This window comes from Syzygium oleosum, unplaced genomic scaffold, assembly GCF_021117445.2.
Source record: "Syzygium oleosum isolate NSW1041296 unplaced genomic scaffold, Sole_v2.1 Sole_v2.20, whole genome shotgun sequence".
Taxonomy (NCBI): Eukaryota; Viridiplantae; Streptophyta; class Magnoliopsida; order Myrtales; family Myrtaceae; genus Syzygium; species Syzygium oleosum.
This window is the reverse complement of record NW_026607504.1, coordinates 7,159,987-7,182,418: the sequence shown is the minus strand read 5'-3', so window position 1 is coordinate 7,182,418 and position 22,432 is coordinate 7,159,987. Positions and strand designations below refer to the sequence as shown.

The window sequence follows — 22,432 nt, the reverse complement described above, 5'->3', positions numbered from 1 at the left end:
TGTCGGGAACACGAACCACAACTTGTTGGTCGCCCTTGTCCACTATCATATGCATCCCTTCACGCTTTCGGATGTTCATCATAACCCCTGCATTCTGCTTCTTCACAATCTGAGGGGAATTACTCTTCGGTCTCAAAGTAATTTTAGTCCTTTTCCACACAAAAGAATACGTATTCTCCCTAGCTCGGTGTGTAGCATCAACATCATATTGCCATGGCCGACCCAGTAAAACATGACACGCATCCATCTCCACAACATCACAGATAATAGTATCTTGATATGATTTCCCGATCGAAATAGGTAAAAGGCATAATTGGTTTACCTTAAGTTCTGCTCCCTTGCGTATCCACCCGATCGTGTAGGGCGCGGGATGCAGCTCCGTCTTTAGTTGCAAGTGATCCACCAAGGCCTTTGACACTATGTTCTCGCAACTTCCACTGTCAATAATGATATCGCATACTTTGTCGTTGACAGTATAGCGAGCGCAGAAAAGCTGATTCCGCTAGGTATCTTCTGTCCGCGGAGTAAGCAATAGACGACGCACTACACAATTAACTTGCTCGCCCACTTCTTCTTCATTTTCCCAATCTTCCTCATACACATCTTCGTCATGTTCAACGATATTGGCCATTTTACGACGAGGACAATCGCTAGAACGATGGCCCAACTCGTTACACTTGTAACACCTGATCGGTTAGGGCTTGGCATATGGATTCTGGGTATTCTGATTGGGAGTGCGATTGCTTGCTGCGACTGCTTCCTTAGGCGTCCCACTAGTACCCCCTGGAATTCGGCTCGAATCAGGTGTTTGTTGACTAGAACTTGCAATATCAGGCTGTCTTCCTTTCCCGAATAACCCACGACCCGAATAATTACTACCACGAGTATTAGGGCTAGTCCTCTCCAATTGCACCTCAATTTTTTGCGCCATATCCTGGGCGTCTTCGACAGAGAATAGTCGATGCAAAGAAACCCGATCCTGGATATTAAGTCGCAAACCATTAATGTACCTAGCAGTTTGTTGTGCCTCGGACTCATCCAGGTTATTGCGAGCAGAGAGTCGAAGGAACTCTTCCGTATAAGCTTGGACCGATCTATGCAATTGTCGGCAATTCTGGAATTGCTGAAACAACAGTTGCTCATAGTCTGTTGGGAGGAACCTCTTCTTCAACTTCTGTTTCATCTGACCCCATGATCGAATAGGAGCCTTGCTTTGTCGACGTCGCGTCAATTGAGTCTGTTCCCACCAAGCTGAAGCGCCGCGCCACCCTTCAACTTGTACGCCACCAGTTTCACTTGGCGATCCTTGTCAATATCCATAGCATCGAAGAATTTTTTGACCTCCCAAAGCCAATCAAGGAAATCTTCAATATCCAAATTCCCATTGAAAGTAGGGAGATCTACCTTTAGTTGATACTGCTCAGGATCTCGTTGATATCCTCCCTGACGTCGATTCCCACGAACATGCTCCTCCTGGAATCCCCTGTATCGGCGACCACCACGAATCTGCATCTCCTGGAAATCATCGTCTTCGTCTTCCGTATCCTCGACATAGTCTTGACGCCTATGTCGGGGAATTCCTCCACGCCCCATAGCATCTTCGGGATCACGAACGACAAGAAATCGCTCGGCTGGAAGAACGCCAGGCGCATGGTTTGTGGACAAACGCTGGATGGCATCAAGGATCTCTTGAAACCTCCGATCGGTTTGATCCACGAACTGATTGAACTCAGCCCGCGTAATAGGCTCGTTCACACGGCCCTCAGCAGCGGGGAGATTGACATTCATGTTATTCACCATCGTCACAGGAGAAACCTGCTTTGATACCAAATGAAGCAAATAGAAGCGATAACTTGGAAAACTCTTCCATGATTCGACTGGAATTCAATTCAATTTCATAATATCTGAATACAAAGCTGGACGTCCTTTTATAATGATAGGACTCCTAAAGATATCCGAATTAATGAAGATAACATCAAAGCAAATCAAATCTAATCAAATCTAATCTCATCTAATAAAATCAAATCTAATCTTATCTAATCAAATCAAACGAAATATTGATAATTCGAAATTGCCTAAAGTAAAAAACTGTTTAATCAAAAAAACTGCCAAGATTTCCGGCGATTACGGCGATCACATTATTCAAGATAATCACAGGCTAACTGTTCTACATCAGGTAATCCAAGGTTTTGCAAGCTTGGTGATGTTTTTGCATAAACACAAATATGAGCTGGCACTGAACAATGAAAATCTTGGATAAAACGAAGCTCAAAACATTGAAAGTTTTAGGAAAGACGTAAGAACCATGGAAATCACATGCATATTGGAAGTTTTACAAGGTCCCTTTTGTTTGTCAAAGCATGATATCTCCAACGCTAGACAAGGATAAGGAACTCGACTTTAGGAGTAACTGATAAGCCTTGGCCATCTACATTACAGTTCGAAGAAAGAGAGCTGCAAATATTTTCTGTCCTATGGTCGACCTCAAATTATGAGAGTCGCATCGAATCTCAACTTATATACATCACAACACTGATTCTCTCACACGAATAGAACCTAATGCAATGTTCATTTCCTCATCTAAATGAAACGTGATGCGATGACATCGTGCATTGTAAGCAGAATTCAAATTTGCGATTCAACACACGCACACAAACAACACACACACACACACATCATATACTTACAGTTATGGTAATTATCCGGTAATCCAAGATTTTGCAAGCTTGGTGATGTTTTTGCATTAAAACCCAGGTAAGAGCCGGCTCTGAACAATGAAAATCTTGGATAAAACGAAGCACAAATCATTGAAACTTTTAGGAAAGACATATGAACCATGGAAATCACATGCACATCGGAAATTTTATAAGGCCCTTTTGTTTTGTCAAAGCATGATATCTCCAACACTAGACAAGGACAAGGAACTCGACTTTAGGAGTAACTGACAAGCCTTGGCCATCCACATCACAGTTCGAAGAAAAAGAGCTGGAAATATATTCTGCCCTATGGTCGACCTCAAATGATGAGAGTCGCATCAAATCTCAACTTATATACATATCACAACACTGATTCTCTTACACGAATAGAACCTAATGCAATGTTCATTCGCTCATCCAAATTGAACGCAATGCAACGACATTGTGCATTGTAAGCAGAATTCAAATTTGCAATTCAACACACGCACACAAACAACACACACACATGTATTCTTACAGTTATGGTAATTATCCGGTAATCCAAGGTTTTGCAAGCTTGATGATGTTTTTGCATTAAGACACAGGTAAGAGCCCGCACTGAATAATGAAAATCTTGGATAAAACGAAGCACAAAACGTTGAAACTTTTAGGAAAGACATGTGAACCATGGAAATCACATGCATATCAGAAATTTTATAAGGTCCCTTTTGTTTTGTCAAAGCTTGATATCTCCAACACTAGACAAGGACAAGGAACTCGACTTTAGGAGTAACTGACAAGCCTTGGCCATCCACATCACAGTTCGAAGAAAAAGAGCTGGAACTATATTCTGCCCTATGGTCGACCTCAAACTATGACCTCAAATTATGAGAGTCGCGTCGAATCTCAACTTATATATATTACAACACTGATTCTTTTGCACGAATAGAACCTAATGCAATGTTCATTTGCTCATCCAAATTGAACGCAATGCTACGACATCGTGCATTGTAACCAGAATTCAAATTTGCGACTCAACGCAATGCAATGACATCGTTACTATGCTGCGAAATGCTTAACCTAAATTGTATGTTCTCCATCCAGCGACTTCACTTCCCGTGCACGTCATGGCTTAAGAACTAGGTAAATCAAAGTAAGCCAAATTATCGCCTAGATAAACTTAAATTACTTTGTTTTGGAAGGTCTTCTCTTTTTTTTTGGCCAAGTAGATGCCATCTCAAGCAACTTTTTCAAGGCCTGTTCCCCAGTTTATAGACCCAAAACACAAGTGCAAAAGATTTTCGATCCTATCAATCACAAGGAATTGGCCTTTTTAGTATAAACCTAATCTTCTTTACTCTACAAAATTCTCCATCCCAGATGCTTGTTTGTCCCCAAGAAACCACACAACTTTGTGGAGTAAATTTTCAACATGCCCAGTCTACCACTACCAAAATCAAATCACCAATCCCTCAGCCAAAGAAAATAAAAATAACAAACGTCGTTACCTTTTCCTTTGTTGGTTCAGAAAAAGAAAAGGAGATCAAAGATAAGTTCAAGAATTGACTTGCTTCAGGTTCTGGTGCATCTATACCTTACCTAGGAAAGTTTGGTCAAGGCATTAACGAGTTTGACAACTCAAAAACCAACAATGAAATGACAATAAAAGCCAGAACGACATTAAAGAGACCAGTCACAAGGAGGAAAAAGACTGAACCTTTTATAGCATTTCTTTGCGTTCAACATCCAAAATTACTCCACCAAATTTTAAAAGACTTCCTTTTGCCTCTAATTTTTCCTTTGGAGTATGTACATCTAACTTTGAAACCCAAAAAGGCCCACTAGTGCCTCATGTCCCACAAAAAGAAGAAAAGGGAGGGAGGGAGAGGGAGAGACAAAAAAAAGCATTTAAAAAAAGACCAAAAGCTGAATGGCTGCAAAGATTTAGCCGCAGGAATGTCTGACATGAGAGAAGATCTGCCCAAGCCAAGGTTAGTGTCCGATTTAATTGTCCGTTGTTATTATTGGGCCTGTGTAAGGAACTCCAACCACGGTAAAATCCTCTTGTATCTCTTGAAGCCATGCATAATCTTCTCTCTCCTCTTCAGGCACTGATGATGCTCCATCAACTGCATTTTCAAAAGGCAACTTCTTCTTTGAAGTAACTTCGGATAAAACTGTAAAAAGAATCAAGGGGATTTAAATAAAAGGAAAAGGGGGAGATAAGGTTTTGGCGTGGAAACCTGAGAAGCTGGTGAACGGGAAATCGCGGTAGTAGGTACAATGTCGGCCTTCCGGGTCGGAGTACGGTGGGCTTAATACATCGAGAACTGCACAAGCTGTCACCGCGGTAAAGCGGTGCATGTTGCCTCCGTTGGCTGGATAAAGTATGGACGTTTCACACGAAGCGGTAAATTCAGAATTAACCTTGACCTTAGCCATGCGCACCCCAAAAGGCTGGACTGCATGAAGAGAAATTCAAGATTTGCTTCACATAGGCACAAACAGCCCGTGTCTCACATCTAAAGAGCCGCTAATCAAAGCAAGCTGTGTGCCTAGACAAGGCAAAAAAAAAAAAACCTTCAATTGCGCAAGAGAGCCTTTTGTTGTAAGAAGTGGAGTGTAACATCCTCAGTTACCGCCTCTTGCTAAATTGCACTTTCTGGACAGTACTTCCAGACTAAAGATTTGTCATTTGACATGTTTTATATAGTTGTCCTGCCTCTCTAATGCATGATCTTCACGATCGACAATAATTACTCGTTTCAGATAGAGAAGTCTTAATGGATAGAGTACACTGAGACTAGTTCACAAAGCAATGCGCCTCACAAGGTAATGTAGCAGATTGTAAGTGAGCAAGAGCTATATCGAATACTCGATAAGAGTCCACCATATCAGCTCCTAATATACGATAGTTATTCAAATGCATAGTATTCCATATGACCCTTTGAAAAAGTAACAATCGAGGTTGTGTCATCAAAAACCAAAGTAAATTTCTAGCTAACTTCTTCTAGCCAACAAGCCAAAAGTGATGCACGTTCTGCACTAATCGTCAAAATGACAAGTTTTTTAGCACTCTTAACTTTTTTGCTCAACAAACAATAACAACAAACTAAGCCTAATCCAACTAAGTGATATTTTCGGCGCTCTTACCTTCTTCTTTACAGAGGAGAAGAAAAGAAAAATGAACACTCATTTCACTAGATCAGCAGCACTAGTTTGAACGTTATGATTTGATTTCAAGAGATACAACTGCATAAAATGACTACACACCGGCAAATCGAGGTATATCTTTGCTTTGTTTAAAACTCTTGTGCTCCTCATTTATTTTCCTCTTCAAATGTATTAAATTTTTCATACACATCTCCGCATTCATGATAACTATTCGCCTACTTCTAACACCCCAATTTAGGTTGTCTTCATTGAAAATGCAGGAGCAGATTTTATAAAAGCGACTTACTTTGAGGATTACCCAGAACAGCTGATGTGCCGCTGGAGCGATCAACCATCCAATCGTATGATTTGATGTGCATCGTTCCAAATAAAAGCTTGCTAAAAACCGTCATTCCAGGGTGGTTATGTAGAGGAATCGCACTGGATGCTGGCAAGCAGAAGATCACTATCTGCATGAAGTAAATAATAACTGTTCCATTAGCATGGATAAAACCATATAATTTGGTTTGGCATCATCATTTAGGTGGGCTTAAGAAGAAGCCAACGTACCGAAAATTTATCGCATTCGTGGAGACGCAGACGTGCTATGATTGGCAACCTTTCTGGTGCCATTATGTGACAGTATGGCGTGTCAGGGTTAAGGCCCACATCCTCCAGTCTCATGTCATCTGCCAAAAATCAATTACAGAAACTCATGAGGATCTAGCTGAGATAAGTTGCTAGCACAAACTGCGCACTAATGAATCATGACTTAGAAGCATTCACGGAAACAAACAACGGTGACTACCACGAATGTCTATGAAATGGATGAAAGTAAGATCACACATCTAACTTTTTTTCAGCCAAGAAAATAATTCACTTTGAACAACACCACGTTCACAAATCTTGCGACTTTGATGCGAACAGTTGCAACTGAGCTTATCAGTTTTTTTGTAAAAAAGGGTAAAAGCACAGAAGAATAGACATTCTTCCATCAATGACAACTGAGAACTATACACTAAAGTTCTCGATGGTTGAGTCTTGTGTGTATATTTGCCGCTTGTTCATTGGTAGGGCGCTGCGAGACCATAGAGCTAAGCGAAATGCAAAGCCACTGTTCAAAATCATTAAACTGTATTGCTGTCAAAAGTTGGCAACTTGATGCAGAGTCAAACCATAGGATAACGGACCATGATTTCATCTCTATACAAAGAAGAAAAGAATAGAATTAAGAATATCAACTTGCTTCCAGCACAGTAAACACAAGATGGCACTTGCAGTATTGTTCAAAAACATAACTTTGGCCCGACATCAAGCATTTAATAAACTATCTGTGCCGATGTGCAAGTAGCCAATGGATAAATTATAGTCCAAACTCCCTATACCAAACGACACCAACCACAAATCAGTCATCAAGTAACAGTGTAACCCCCATGTAGGGAATCCTATAAAAGGACACAAACATTCCTACATTTCCTATACAGTCATTGATTATGTCCACCACATCGATCATACCATAAAACGAGTTTGTACGGAGTCCCCTCCCCTCACAAACCCCCAAAAGGAACTTTGCAGTAGTTAGGACATCATGGGTACTTACAAGTACAAGGCATGAGACCCAACCCACGCGAAATAACAGTTTCTCATGCAAGGGGGAGAAAGAGAACATCATTCTAGCTGTATTGTTTGAAGTCTTGTGCTATAATTGAATGGCTATTGATTTCACATGACTTGAGACAACCATCATAAGCAAAAGATATTCATCATATTTAGGATACATTCATCGTGATATATCCAATATAAAGCAATAAAAACATCACTTGTCAAAGCCAAAGCATGCCCATTTTGGTTATCCCCCATAAAACACCTGGATGAAGCTAAAAATGAACAATATCCAAATTCCCTGATCGCATCACCCTGTGCAATCATACTCCAAATCCCGAAAGCAACGTGGCCATTATCCACTACTATACGTACCTAAAGCAGCCTTGATACGCTCGACATCCTCCGGCCGAGGCACGATATCAGGCCCGCACGCGGCGAATACCTCCTTGCACGTGTTGAATAGCCGCTGAACCGGCGACGTCTCCGGCATCCCCACTGCCTTCCTCTGACGCCGCCGGTTCTTCTTGGACTTGCTATTCGTAGTCGTGGTGTCAGTCAATTCGCAACACTCCTCAACTTTTCGATCACCAAGTGTCGTGGTAACCCCCCATTCACCAAAATCCAATGCTACCGGATTCTCTACATGTGCATCGGTCAAACACCCTCCCCAAATCAAAACAAAACGAAAAGTGAAGCAAAACAGATTGTGGGTTTCTGCAGAATCGCCATAGTTTGCCGACGGTTTGGTTATGTTACAGTTACTTGATCCAATGGAGCAGCACAAGCAGGCTCAAAGAAGAAGGGCACAATGCAAGAAGCTTCAAAAAATGAGAAAAAATCTCGACGCGGGCATTGAAGGAAGGATCTGAATTTACACGAGCAAAGAACAGGGGAGAGAACAGGGGGGAGGGTGAGGGACAGAAAGTACAACGGAAGTGACTTTGTCAGGGTATAAGTCGTCCAATTCGGGAGGGAAACGAGAACAGCAGATGCGGGAAACGGTGCACCTCAACGAGAGATGCGAAAGGGGCGTGCACCTAGTTGCAAAATGATGGCGACCGAGGGATTTGAGGGGGATTTAAAGAGGGGTCGAAACAGAGAGGGAGAGAAGCAGAGAGCAGGATTAGTGGAGACGGGGGAGCCAAAACCAGGGGCCATTGCTTTGGCTTTCCTGTGGGCTGTTCAAATGGCGGATTTTTTGTCTGGTCAATCTCTCTGTTTTTTTTTTTTTTTGCTTCTCTCTTCATCCTTTCCTTCCTTCTATTTTATTCCTCTTAATGCTTTTTGCTGCCCCCCCAATCATTTTGATTTTTATAAGTTCGGAGTTTTCTATGACTTTCTAGACAGGTCGATTTGCTATTTCAAAAACGCGAATCTTAAGGAAGTTAGTCCAATTTCTTACGAAGGCAAATATCGTGCCCACATAAATGCGAAATGCCCGCTAATATGGCAATTGAGCCGGCCAACATTCCTCGCCAGCTCGACATTTGAAAACGAGATCTATATCAACTTCATCGACCGGGATGCAGTGAGGTGGACATTTGAAAATGAGGTCCACATCAGATTCACAGATAAGATGATAACTAGGTGGTCGGTTCACCGAACCCCGATGTGGAAATAAGCATACTTTTGGTAACGGAGGTGGATTTAATGACAATAATATTTGGTGGAAATTAGGAAAGAATTGATTACTTGGTAAAAGGTGATTGTTGAAACCCTAATTTGCATGTTTAACAGTGAATGTGTGTTGGGTTATGGAAGATCTTCTTACCCTTCCAAGATTACCATAATTTTATTGACCTAATGGCTAAGTTAAACAAGGTGGAGTGTTTGTCCTGAGCTAGTAGCCAGGCTCTTAATTTCTAGCATGAATTCTATTCTTGAGCCCCACTCAATACCACTTTTTGGCAACTACCTCTAGCCATATGTGCATAAATTGGGCCATAGAATACTTTTTTTTTTATCGATGAAATCGACCATCTAATTCGCTCGAATCATGCAATCGAGTCCTTAAATTCACTTAGAATCGTGCGATCACCCTCTTTTTTCATTTGTAACTAGCAATTCCAACAATTTCGCCGAATGCAACGGTTTGCTAATTAAGGCGACGCTCAAATTGCCACGTGAATATGATGGCATGCAACATTAGCTATTCGAAAGAAGAAAAGTACATAGAGAGAAAGGGATAGAAAGAGGTTGCCCATCCAATGCTCGTGCCCTCGCCAGGGCACAAGCACCGGCAAGGGCCGACAACCATTGCCTGACCGTTGGGCCCTCCCCCTCTCTCTCTCTCTCCCTAATCCCACATGATAATTCTTTTACTGTGTCAACTAAATTAACAATTAATGGAAGCACTCAATTGCTAATAAAGCAAGTTAGTGACCTGATCGTATCGAAACAAGAAAAAAAATTCGAGAACTCAAATCTAACTACAGCGAGAGCGGTCCCACAAAATTTCGCGTGTTCAATTAATCCTTTCTCAATTTCTTTATTTTTCTCTCTCTTTTTCGTTTTTCGCAAGAGATAATCTTGAGGACCGCGATTCGACCCTCGTGATCGGGAGATAATATTAATTTTTGGCAAGCGCATCGAGCAGAGGATCTGGAGTTTAGGAAACAGTAATTTAATCAAAGGAGTTGCCAATCGATTTCGTACTTAGTGGGATATTAAAAAATCGTTAATTCGAGGGTCGTTACAACATACTAGCACGTGGGCCGCTGCATTTCGACTTTCTTTAGCCCAGCTCCTGTTAAAAAATATCTTGGTACAAGACAATTTGGAAAACAACGTGATGAGATTCAATATATTCTTCCCCAATTTTGTTGTATTCGTATTTGTTTTTTTCTTCCTTGCCAAATGCGACAGATGTTTTGCTGTTTTTTTTTTATTTAAATCAACTGCGTCGCCTAATTGAAAATGAAGTGTATGTGCACGGAAGTCCTAAAACTTGACAAGAAAGTGTAATCGAGTGCTAAAACTTACAAAAACTGTAATCAAGCCTTACAACTTGTCAAATTAGTGCGATCGAGTTTTTCCATTAACTCCGTTTAACTTAGTTAATGAAAAATGCTGACGTTACTTTTTTTTAAAATATTTTCTATCTCCTACGTGACGATAACTTGGCTAAAACATGAAACATAAGGCTGAAACGACGTCATTTTGGTCCCAAATCTGATTTTTAATATAACTTTTATTTAAATTAGATTTAAAAAATTAATATTATCTCCTGATGTCATTGCCACGTCGAAGAGAAAAAATATTTAAAAAAATCACGTTAGCATTTTTCGTAGATCAAGTTGGATGGAGTTAACAGAAGGACTTGATTGCACCGATTTGACAAGTTTTAGGACTTGATTGTACTTTTTGCAAGTTTTAGGACTTAATTGTACTTTCTTGATAAGTTTTAGGACTTTTTTTTTTTTTTTGGTAAAGAAAAGAATTATCATGTGGGATTAGGGAGAGAGAGAGAGAGGGGGAGGGCCCAACGGTCAGGCAATGGTTGTCGGCCCTTGCCGGTGCTTGTGCCCTGGCGAGGGCACGAGCATTGGATGGGCAACCTCTTTCTATCCCTTTCTCTCTCTCTAAGTTTAGGAAAAGAACAATCATTCCATTATTGATTAGAAGCATGCATGGGAAAAGAATAATTACAGAACCTATTTCTATTCTCAAGAAAATTGTCCAAAAAGTCATAAACCTTTTGTATGGAGGCCAATTCAATCTTAAATCTTTCAATTGTGTCGATTTTGTTTTAAACATTTTTAACAATTTGCTAATGTAATTATTCTAGCCAAATAATCGCTAACGGGGCGGTTCAGTCAACGCATTCTATCCTACGTAACGTACAGATAAATTTTTCATTAATTATTAAAATATTTCTGAAATTTTCTTTTTTTGTTTCCTTTTTCTTTTTTTTTTCCTATTCTTTTTCTTTCGCTGAGTACCGGCCCTAGGCAAAAGGAAAATAAAAGGAAAGAAAGAAAAAAAAATTGGCAAATCGTTAAAAAGTATATGACTAATTTGACGATAGCCGAATTGACCACCATATAATAGGTTTATGACTTTTTGGATAATTATCCCCTCCCTCTATTCTCTGTATAACAGTATCAAGTATCACCTAGCTTCACTTCTTTAAGTTTAGTAGAGCAAGTTAGGCGACTATATATATTTTCATATATGGAGAAGCTCAAGATTTCAAATTCGATTGGTTAATACCACGAAAAATCCTAAATTTGTACAAATGTGATAAATTTACCTTAAACTAATTTTTTTACTACAAAAAACCCCCAAACTAATACACCTGTAACAAATTTACCCAAAACTAATTTTTTGACCACCAAAACTCCTAAACTGGTATATTTGTGACAAATTTACTTTCCGTTGATTTTCATAAAATTGGATTAATACCACAAAAAATCCCAAACTACTACACATGTGACAAACGGTGGATAAAATCCCAAAATAGTATACCCGTCAACTGTCACGTGTCATTCAACTCAGCAATTTAACAAGAAAATTTAACGGAAACTAACGGAGGGTAAATTTGTTACAGGCATATCAGTTTGGGATTTTTTTTGATAAATTTATCACAAGTGTATCGGTTTAAGATTTTTTCATGGTATTAACCGTATATAACTTGGTATAATCACTTAGGTTCATGCCATGAACAAAATGTTTTCTCAAATCCCCTGGTTTTTTAGTATAATATCTACTTTTGATAGGACTGGTAAAATCTATTTACTTTCTCGTGCCAAAATTAGTTGAAACATCACTATTGAAAGAAAAATGCTCATATGACTATACTTAATCCACCGCGAGATTATTAGTCTATTCTTGGCCATAAAAAAACAAAAAAAAATAATTAAATATTGTTGTCGGGTTCCTTCTTTCAAGAATTTACGACTCATAATATGTCGTTACTCTCACAGCAGCCCAAAAACTATTATGCTAGCAAAATTCCTAGACTTTGAACAAATTGAAAGAGCTCGAATCGTTTCAAACTAGTTGGATTCGAGTTATCGACATAGGTGAGCAGCCAACCAGCGTCATACTCAAAAGCATCTCTTAAAAACTCATCCGACTACATCGAAGCATGCATGACCCCGACTAGCAAAGATTTGATGTTCTAATCGCCTCGACATTTAGTTAACTGCATCGCCTAGCAATTACAAATTTTTAAAAAAATTACTACTATTTACACTAAAATTTCAAAGATCGATTGAATGGCATCCTTAAATTCAACAACTTTATACAAAATATTATGTTGTCGATTTTTCAATCTTGGTCATTCCTTCTCATCGTATTAAGAAAGTTCAGTAGTATTACCTCACCTTCATGAAGAGATGGTAAGTGTCAAAAACCCGTAGGTAGAAAAAGGCTGCGTGATTAGTATTTGTGTTATTTTGACGTCCGGTAAATTAAATTCTTAATGTACTTCAAACCATGGAAAATAAATCGCAATATGAACTTTTTCGTGTAGCCCGAAAGAACGAATAAGTGGTTGGCGAATTGTTTTTTTTTTTTTTATCGTAAGAACACACAGTTTTAAAGACGAGGGTACGCCATTTCAGGGTTTTCAAATCTGGTCCGCCGCTGAAAATACAACGCGTGCTCATCATTTCGTCTCGTGACCCTTGCGAGGTGGTGTGGCATCTTTTTTGTTGAGCAAAGTACACCTAGAAAAGGTTAAGATAATACCCAACTTGGTGGAGTTTAGGACTAATTGTTAACACCTTTCAATTAACTTAGTAATGGAGAACCTAACCCAATCCTTAGGCCTTGGTGCCATATTTCGAAAGGGAGTGGTTGGCGATCGAAGAGGAGGAGGGGGGGTGGGGTGTTTTTTGCGGCGATGATTACGTGAGGTGTCGTCTTGACCCGGCAAAATATGAAGGGACGAGCGTGCGCAAACTGCATGGCAGAAGAAGAAAACTAGAAGGACAAATGGAGAAACAGGGGAAAAAAGGGGACGTAACTGTGGGTGCAATCGGTTTTGGAGTTTGCTGCATTTGAAGAAGTAAACGGTGTGGATTAATTTCGTAAGCGCGACGTCGTCCATACGGCATGGCTACGGTACGGGGAGTTCAAGAGGCCGGCCCTCCCCCCCACCCACAACGATCTACACAAGTACCGCTAGAGGACTAGACTTTAGTAGATAAATTTGGTAACGAGCTCGAGTTCTGCGAATACGACGATGCTCGGGTGTAAAATTTCTTTTGCATCGGCGGTGGACCTAACGAAATGTCACTCGAGATACCCGCTCGAGACCAATTTCGAGGGCTTCCGTGTGTTTTTTCGGTTCATATTTCAGTTCGGGTTGCGGAAAAGAGAAAGGAGGAGGAGGAAACATAGCATCTTAGGCATGCATGTGCAAGTGGCTCCTCGGTATCGATGTGGGCAGGGGTGTTGATGTATCTAATTCGAGTCAGTTTTCCATGACACCCGACTCAAGTCGAGACCCGTAACTCATATAACCCGAATTGTTAGGTCAGTCCAAGTAGGGTCTCTGAGACCGACCCGATAGTCCCATGCTCAAGCTCTCATCAATGGCTTTGCTCAAATGCTTATTTGGGAGCCAAACTCGTGTCTGCATATGCCACCTCTAAGAGTGTGCGGAATTCAAAATTGGTTTTTGAAATAGGAGGGATAATGAGACGAATAATCCCTGAATTTTAACCCATCAGGTATCGATCTCCGAGACGGATTGTTCGAACGAAAGCAAGAAAGAAAGAAATTTGACGAGAAGAAGGTGGAGATATAGTAGTGTGAGCGGAACTGAACCGAGTAGAACTGAATAAAGCAAATGGACACTTGGCTCTATCGGACAAAGACACCAAGAAAGAGATGGATCCAAGATCGATGGGGCCAGGGCTTCAATCACAAAGGAGAGTGATGACAATCCGGCGGAGCAATTAGGGTTTGAACAAACTTACATGTTTCGGTTTGATTCGAGTCCTTCGAGTTTGTAACCCGAACAAAATCGAAACCATAACAATAACCGGATTTTAAGTCATTACCCGAACCGGACAAGAACCAACCTGAAACTTTGGGTTTGGTCGGATTTGGTTGGTTCGGGCTTTTTAGATGGCCCTGGACTGGGCTTATTGCCATTTTTCTATTTTTAAGCAATGCATTGACCCTTGACCACTTATGTGCATGTCATAAAACTCAGATGAATGGAGATACTCCAAGCTTATGAAAAACAAAAGCTTTTGGTGGTGTATAATGCACGATGCATGAATGAGGTGCGACAAAAGAATGGAAACGTGAGTGATTTTTATAATGCAAATCAGTCTTGACAGTTGAACGAAGATGCCAACAAATCTTATAATCCACGTTCGTACGAATATACGCTAGACATTTGATGGAAGTGTCAGTAAATTTCACCCGCTGATCGTAAATCCTTTAAATTCTTTTATACTGCCGCGATTTGGAGATCCGTTTTTCAGAGTCCCAAACAAAAAGCTTTCAATTTTCTTTTTCAAAGAAAAATGAGTACCATATTGAATGGGGTGCGCGTACATGCATGAATGCAAGCAATCAATGAAGCCTAGAAATCCCAAAATTAATGAAAAGTTGTCCCTTGTCGTTTTGCGGGGATTAACTATGGATCATCACATGCGGTGCTTTGGAGGAAGAGAATGACGCCATTCTCACCCTCCTCGCACAGATTCTCAAGAAGATCTCTAGCTTCGACCTCTTTAAGGTACTATCATATCATTGATGCCACATGATTAATGTGAAAGGTTTTAGGAGATTGGAAATCATCGTACCACAATCATGACAAATATATGAACCTGCCCATCTTCTCGTTTCAACAAGGACGGCGAATTCATGAACACCAATGCGTTGATGCGAACCGGGTCAAATTCAATTAACTTTGAGAAAATCATGTTAATTGAATTTGAACCGTTCTGGTATGCATCAACTCGCTTTGAATAAATTGTCGTGTTTTCGACAAAAAAGAAGAAGAATAGATAGTATTAGACTTATCGTGCACATTAATATGTTTCGACAACTCTTTTCATCCCGACGTGGAAGAGTCGGATATTTTCTTCTTCTTATTTTTTGGCCCATAGAGCTGCAAATTATATTATTCTTTTGAGAGAAATTATGCTTTCCATCCCTGTATCTTCATGAATTCTTGAATCAAGTCTCCATACTTTCAATTTATCTAATCAAGTCCTTTGATTTTCAACGAATTTCTAATCATGTCCCTACGAGACCAAATCCGACCATATTCAGCTAATGCGACCGTCACAATGACATAAATTTGATTAGAAAATGCGTGAAATTACATGGACGAAAAATTGAACATTTTGTTTTTTTTTTTTGGGAAAATTCCAATTTGAGGTCCAAAGTGAGGCCATTTTCTCAAAATGGGGTCCCAAGTGGACTTAGTGCCAAATTGGTACCCAAAATCCCCAAAAAGTATCAAATAAGGGTCTGGGTCGCCGGCCGGCCAAAATACCCGCCGGCCGGCGATCCGCATGGCTATTCGTGACAGAACAGTATTTTTATATTTTTTTCCTTTTTTCTGTTTTTTCTTTTCCTTTTCCTCTTTTTTTTTCTCCTTTCCCTCCGCCGGCCATTGTCGGGGCCGGCGGAGGTCGCTGGCCTCAGGCGGAGGCGGCCCTGGCCGGCGAGGGCGACCCAGGGCCGGGCGAGGGTCGCCCTCGCTGGCGTTGGGCGAGGCCGCCTCTGCACGGGCTGGGCGGGGCGAGGGTCGCCTCGCACAGGCCGGGCGGGCAAGGGCGACCCTCGCCCGATCCGGCGAGGCATCCTTCGCCGGGATCTAGCGAGGGTCGCCTCGCTCGTCCCAGCCCGGGCGGGCGACCCTACGCCGCCCGGCCAGTGAGGGACGGCCTCGCCCGCCTGGCCTCGCCAGGCCACTGGGTCGCCCTCGCCCGGCGTCGGGCGAGGCCGCCTCGCACAGGCTGGGAGGGAGGGCGTGAGGCGACCCTCACCAGATCCGGCGAGGGATGCTCTTGCCGGATCTGGCGACGGTCGCCCTCGCCCGGCCCTGGGTCGCCCTCGCCGGCCAGGGCCGCCTCCGCCTGAGGCCAGCGACCTCCGCCGGCCCCGGCAATGGCCGGCGGAGGGAAAGGAGAAAAAAAAAAGAGGAAAAGGAAAATAAAAAAACAGAAAAAAGGAAAAAAAAAATATAAAAACACCGTTACGTTTGTCGAACGATCTGCTAGATCGCGGCCGTACAGTATTTTGGCGCCGACGACCCGGCACTTTATTTGATACTTTTTGGGACTTTGGGTACCAATTTGGCACTAAGTCCGCTTGGGACCCCATTTTGAGAAAATGACCCCACTTTAGACCCTAAATTGGAATTTTCCCTTTTTTTTTTTGGGGCTAGGAAAAGAGTAAATATTGTGGAGTAAGTCTTTAAGAGGGAAAAAAGGAAGAATGAAAGAAAGGAAGATCGAGGAAGAGATGAAATGGGCCTTTGGAGGGAGACATTTTGCATCAATGAGTGAAGCCCATCTTTACAAGTGGGCTCTTCGTGGATTCTAGTAGTTGGTCTTGAAATGATGTCTAATGCCATTGATTGGGTCTAACCAGGCCCAAGGTCGGAGTTGATTCTTTGTAGTTGTTATTGTTATCACTAGTCATGGCCACGGTTCAGGAACCGCCGGTTCTGGTTCGTGGTCACGTATGAACCGGCAACCGAAACCGCAAGGGCGGTTCGATTCGGTCGAACCCGACGGTTCGAGGTGCCGAGTCCGGTTCCTAGGTTCCTTATTTAAAAATTAATAAAATAATTATAAAATAAAAATTGCAGGCATGGTCCTCCGTCGGTCGTCGCTCGGGCTTCGCGGCCTTGGCCACGGTGGCGGAGGCGGCGTTCAAGGCGGCGAGGAGACGAAGCGGGAGACGGGGGTGGCGGCGAGGGGGAGAAGGAGGGGGCCGGGAGGGGAAGGGGGACGGGGACGGGGACGGGGAGGAGGAGGAGCGGGGGGTCCTCCTCCTCCGGGGTCAGGAGGAGGGGAGAAGGAGGGGGCGTCGGCGTCGGCAGCTGCGGCCATGGGGGGCGGCGGCGGCGGCGGGGGTTAGATCTGGGGAGACGGGGGGCGGGCGGAGGAGAAAAGGGGAGGAGGCGCAGGGTAGCGAAGGCGAAGGAGGAGGCGGCGGCTGCGGCCATGGGTGGGGGCGACGGCGGGGGTTAGATCTGGGAAAACAGGGGCGAGCAGCGAGCGAAGGAGAAGAAGAAGAAGGAGAAGGAGAAGAAGAAGATGCAGAGCAGCAGAGCACGTGAGAGAGAGAGAGAGAGAGAGGGGGGGGACTAAAAAGTCTAAAATGATTTTCTCACCACGCACGGCAGCAGCAATTTTTTTTTTTTTTTGGAACCGGCGGTTCCGGGCCGGTTCTAAAATTATTGGAACCGAAACCGGGCCCGTAGGTCACGGGCCGGTTCCGGTTCCGAACTGCGGGCCCGGTCAACGGGCCGATCCCGGGTTTGACTGGGCCGGTTTCGAGCCAAAACCGGCCCGTGGCCATTACTAGTTATCACCAAAGACTTGGATTCTTCGTTGGCTAAGTGCATTTTGAGTTTTCTAACTTTTACTTTTTGCGCATATTCAATCTATAAGATAGGCCTTATCCATTCAAGTAACGGAGAATATAGGAAAGCTCTCCCTTGTCGGCTGCAATCATAACTAAGTGATTGATTCAATAGGGGTCTCCGAAAGCATACGTGGGATAAGCAGGTATTTCAAGAAACGATCATACAATTACAAAAGTGCTACTGAGTAGACTCAAGCCACTCCTTCCCTTCTACCCACCTCCCGAGCTTGCTTCATCTCATTGGCGGCAATCTCGATAGTTGCATTCCCCATTTAAGAGGATTCCTTATCGTGATGCAATCATATCGAATCTCTACTGGTTCTACATTGATAGTAATAAGAGCTCATGGAAAAGCAGTTTCTAACTTTTTCTCATGTGTTATCGAGCTCTTTAATTTAAAGTTTAAATTGTTTAATCAAGACCTTCCATTGTCTGACATTTAATAGCTTTGATCATTCCACGGCTTCTAAATGTTTACAAGGCAAATATTGACACGCGAAATTGATATAACATCTAGCTAGTGCCACTTCAACAAATACAAAGGGAGGAGGGATGAGGGTATTTTATCGGCCCGTACATATATGTGTGTATATATATCTATTAGAGTCCAAAAACCATGGTGGCTACAATCTATATGTGGTAGAGATTCCATTAATGCCACTCTCTTTTTACTCTTTCCTCCATAGGTCATACACCGGTAGTCTGATTACTCCGTACTGAATTATAATCACCATTTCTCTAAAAATATAGGATGAGGAATTTCGGACACATCATACGAGCCAGGATAAATTCGGTAGCATATCGAGAAATTCCATATTTGGCGAATGGAGAGATATATTCTGAAACCTTGCCACCCGATACATGTTTCAAGATGAATCGCGTAAAAGACGGATCGATTCGATACGATATAACTTCTCCGGCAATCAGATGAATGTACATTTTATGTAGGGTCATTCTATTTAGGATGCCATGCCAAATAACACTAGGGTAACAATCCTAAAAATGACTTTCATGGCACTTTTGTGACTTTCATGCAAGTCCTTGACTTGAATTGGACCCCCTTTGGTTGGGTTGGGCTTTAAGCGCTTAAAAGAGGCATTGACCTCCGTTTTCTCGCCCTCCCTGCGACGGACCAAACGAAGAACTGGGTCCGCCAGCTTCCTCTCATTTCACTCCGATCGCCGCCGTCGATCTCCCCACGCTGACAGCACTCACTCACAGGCACAGCCACTCCTCCGCCGCCGCCGCCGCCTCCTCGTCCTCCTCCCGATGGCCCCCGGAGCCACGGCGGCCCTAGGGCTCTTCCTGCTCCTCGCGATCTCCTCCGCCGCCGCCGCCGCGACCTCCGCCGCCCCGATCGTCGGCCTCGACACCTTCCTGAGCGACCAGTACCGCCGCGACCCGCAGGCCGCCAACGACTCCTTCCTCGCCCTCCCTTCGTCCCTCAAGTCCTCCCTCTCTGTCCAGCCCTACCCCGGCGGCGGCGGCCAGCAACCCCGGCACCTGAGCCGCCTCGTCGACGCCCTCTCCGCCCTCTCCCTCGCCGTCCCCGTCCACGTCCGCCTCGTCGGCCCCTCCTTCCCTCCCGACTCCTCCTCCCTCCTCTCCTCCTTCCTCTCCGCCTCACTCCCCTCCGGCCACTTCCACGTCATCGCCCCCTTCTCCCCCTCCGGCGGCGGCCGCCCCTCCCACCGCCTCTCCCTCCGCCACTCCCTCCACCTCGACGTCTCCCATGCCCCTTCCTCCCTCTCCTCCTCCCTCTCCGACGCCCTCCGCGCCGAGATCGCCAAGTCCCCCTCCTCCCTCCGCTCCCCGCTCCTCTCGATCCCGCACGCCGCCGTCGACGGCTTGATCCGGCAAGATTTCGAGAGGGAGAAGCCCGTCGAGGGGGTCTACGTCTATTTCCTCGACCTTGGCACGCAGGAGAAGCCGTACGCGTACGGCTACACGCCGGGGGAGTCTTCCCCGGGGTTCACGAAATGCCTGGGGAGCATTTGGACCGGGAGGGAGAGGTACGTCTGGATCGATTTGGCGGCGGGGCCGGTCGATTATGGGCCCGCGTTGTCCGGCGACGGGGTCTTGCCGCGGGGCGAGTTCCATCCCCTCGCGGCGCTGCACGGTCGGCCCAAGTCGCACAAGGCGCTCCACGCGGACTTGGCATCTCTGGTCTGGAGCGCATACCAGGTACTCGTTGTGCCCTCTCTGCAAATTCCGGTCCCTTTCGAGAACTCCTTGATTGTTCAGTTTATACATGTTTATGGCTCGGAGAGTAGGGATTCGAGTGGTTTGGACTGGAAGAATATTGAGAGGGTGTTCAGGGATGAGGTGAATGATGGCGGGTTGTTGCTGGGTGATCAGTCTTTGAGCTTTAAGGAGTATTCGGTGAACTATAAGGACTGCCCGATTTGTTCTTTCGCGATTTCAAGAGCTACGAATTCGTACACTTCCAGGTTCTTGTTTGATAATTATACTCTGATCGTGAATGAGTACCTGGACTCAAAGCGTTTGCATCAGATATTGACTGATTCGGCTGACGAGTTTAGGAGGTTGGCAGGGTTCCCTGAGGAGGATTTTGGCAGGGTGCTTCCTGTCTATGTGTTTGATTTGGAAATAAACACTCTCTTGTTGCTTGACCGGTATCATCAATCTGTTTCTTTTAAGGATATGGTGATCGCAGTGAGGACGAAGATTACACAGACGGTGAGTGATTACAGTTGCAATGGCCGTCATGTTTTTGCTCAGACGAGGGATCTCGAGCGGCCTCTAGTCGGTTCTATCTTGCAGAGCATGTGGGGAGTTTCACCTACCCATCTGTTATGGAGCTCGAGGCATAATAACACTCTGGTGGACTATACTTGGAGTGTTGGGCAGACACCATTCGGGCCATTCTCGGAGATCTCGTCTTTGTCGTTCGTCCAAAAGGATGCAGCACGGAGAAATGTCCTCCTAACATCTTTGAATTACAGCATAACTAGTGCTATCGATGTTCTTGAATCCATAATGTCGCATGGCGGGGACAGAAATCTTCTTAAATTTAATCGACATGCCGAATTCATACAAAGATGGAATTTGTTCAAGTACAAGCTGGACAAAGCTGTTTCTGCATTGTCGCATTTTGATTTCGAGATGGCTTTGTACTACTTGAGGTCCTCCGATCACGATCTGTATGGCATCCACTCACTTGTTTATCATGCATCACAAGAACTTGAGGCATCTCTTGTTTGCTTTAAGGATCCACCTTTTCCGTGGGGTTCGATGTCAATTTCTGTGGTGGGTGTGTTTGCTTTCCTTTATGTCTGGACTAAACGCGATAGGATCTTTAGGAATAAAAGAAAGCAGTTTTGATGATACTGGGAGAAGCAGGACAGGCATGTAAAAAAGAACGGAAGCAATACAAACACATGTATTTCAGCGTGACAGCAAATTTGAGAGGTCAGCAGCCAGTGGTTTAGTTTTCGTAGAGCATTTAGTTTGAGCTTCCATCTTAATTTGAGACTTAACTGTTCTTTTTTTTTTTTTTTTGATAGCAAGCTTCAGTTGTTCTTGATATATTGTAACTTGCCGGATGATAATTGCAGTAAACATAACCGCTGAGCTTGAATTATTTTTTATATGTAAACTGCTTTTAGTTTTCGCCTTATTATGCGAATCTATCTTCATGAGTTGTTTGATCTGGAATTCTTGGAGGCATCAATCATGTTAATGCTTTTTGCAATAGGAAATTCGTATACAGTGTCCCTGAATACTACTGCTGGAAACGACTCCTTTTGTACCAGCTTTTCATCCTGTCCAGGACAGCTATTTGAATGAAAACGGCTAGTTTGTTGAAATGCTAAGTGAGCTTAAGTTGGATCAAGTTTCATAGGAGGATGTTGGTTCTCAGCCCCATTGAAAGGAAGTCGAGCCAAATATAAATCTTCGTGCATGATCTATCCCATGTTTCCACTGTTGGTATTTTGAAATGAACAGTATGCAACTGCGCTCGTCTTGAACTTGTTTGATCTGTCCAGAATTTTATGCCTTGTGATGATTTTGTGATGTTCCTGATAAAGACGTGCTGTTTCTCCTTTTCTGCATAAAAGATTATGTCTTTTCCTCCTCCTTTTAGGCTTCCTAAACATAATATGAAGAGTGCTGAGTGCTACATCATTGCCTCCATTCTCTTAGATAGATCCTTTATGAGGTGATGACGGATTGAGTGTAAATGTAGTGGGAACTGATGTTCCAACCTGAGAGACATGTATCCGTGTCAATATAGTAAAAGCAAGAAACTTTAAGGTTCAGGTTAAATCAACATTCCACTGCTAAATTGATTTGAAAAAGTGAGGTTTCAGCTCATCAGGGAACTCCTGTCTAACCAATATGAAAACCCCTAGATGTGCAGGCAACTTGGAATTACCCTTGTTCCTGAGTTGAAAATCAAAACC

At 43.5% G+C, this 22,432-nt stretch overlaps 2 protein-coding genes and 1 pseudogene across 2 annotated transcripts; 2 read left to right on the top strand and 1 right to left on the bottom strand.

Annotated features, from left to right (window-relative positions):
* Positions 1–22,432, top strand: part of LOC115668574 (mitochondrial outer membrane protein porin of 34 kDa-like) — an 88,582-nt pseudogene that overhangs the window by 51,875 nt on the left and 14,275 nt on the right.
* LOC115670176 (plant cysteine oxidase 2) lies at positions 4,376–8,258 on the bottom strand. Its single transcript, XM_030591385.2, has 5 exons — positions 7,806–8,258; positions 6,399–6,517; positions 6,136–6,298; positions 4,919–5,137; positions 4,376–4,804 (listed from the first exon to the last, which is right to left on the bottom strand). Exons 1-5 carry the CDS (start codon positions 7,921–7,923, stop codon positions 4,680–4,682), a joined length of 744 nt encoding a protein of 247 aa, XP_030447245.2. The 5' UTR covers positions 7,924–8,258; the 3' UTR covers positions 4,376–4,679.
* Positions 19,152–21,645, top strand: LOC130140644 (uncharacterized). Its single transcript, XM_056320570.1, has one exon. It carries the CDS (start codon positions 19,275–19,277, stop codon positions 21,348–21,350), a length of 2,076 nt encoding a protein of 691 aa, XP_056176545.1. The 5' UTR covers positions 19,152–19,274; the 3' UTR covers positions 21,351–21,645.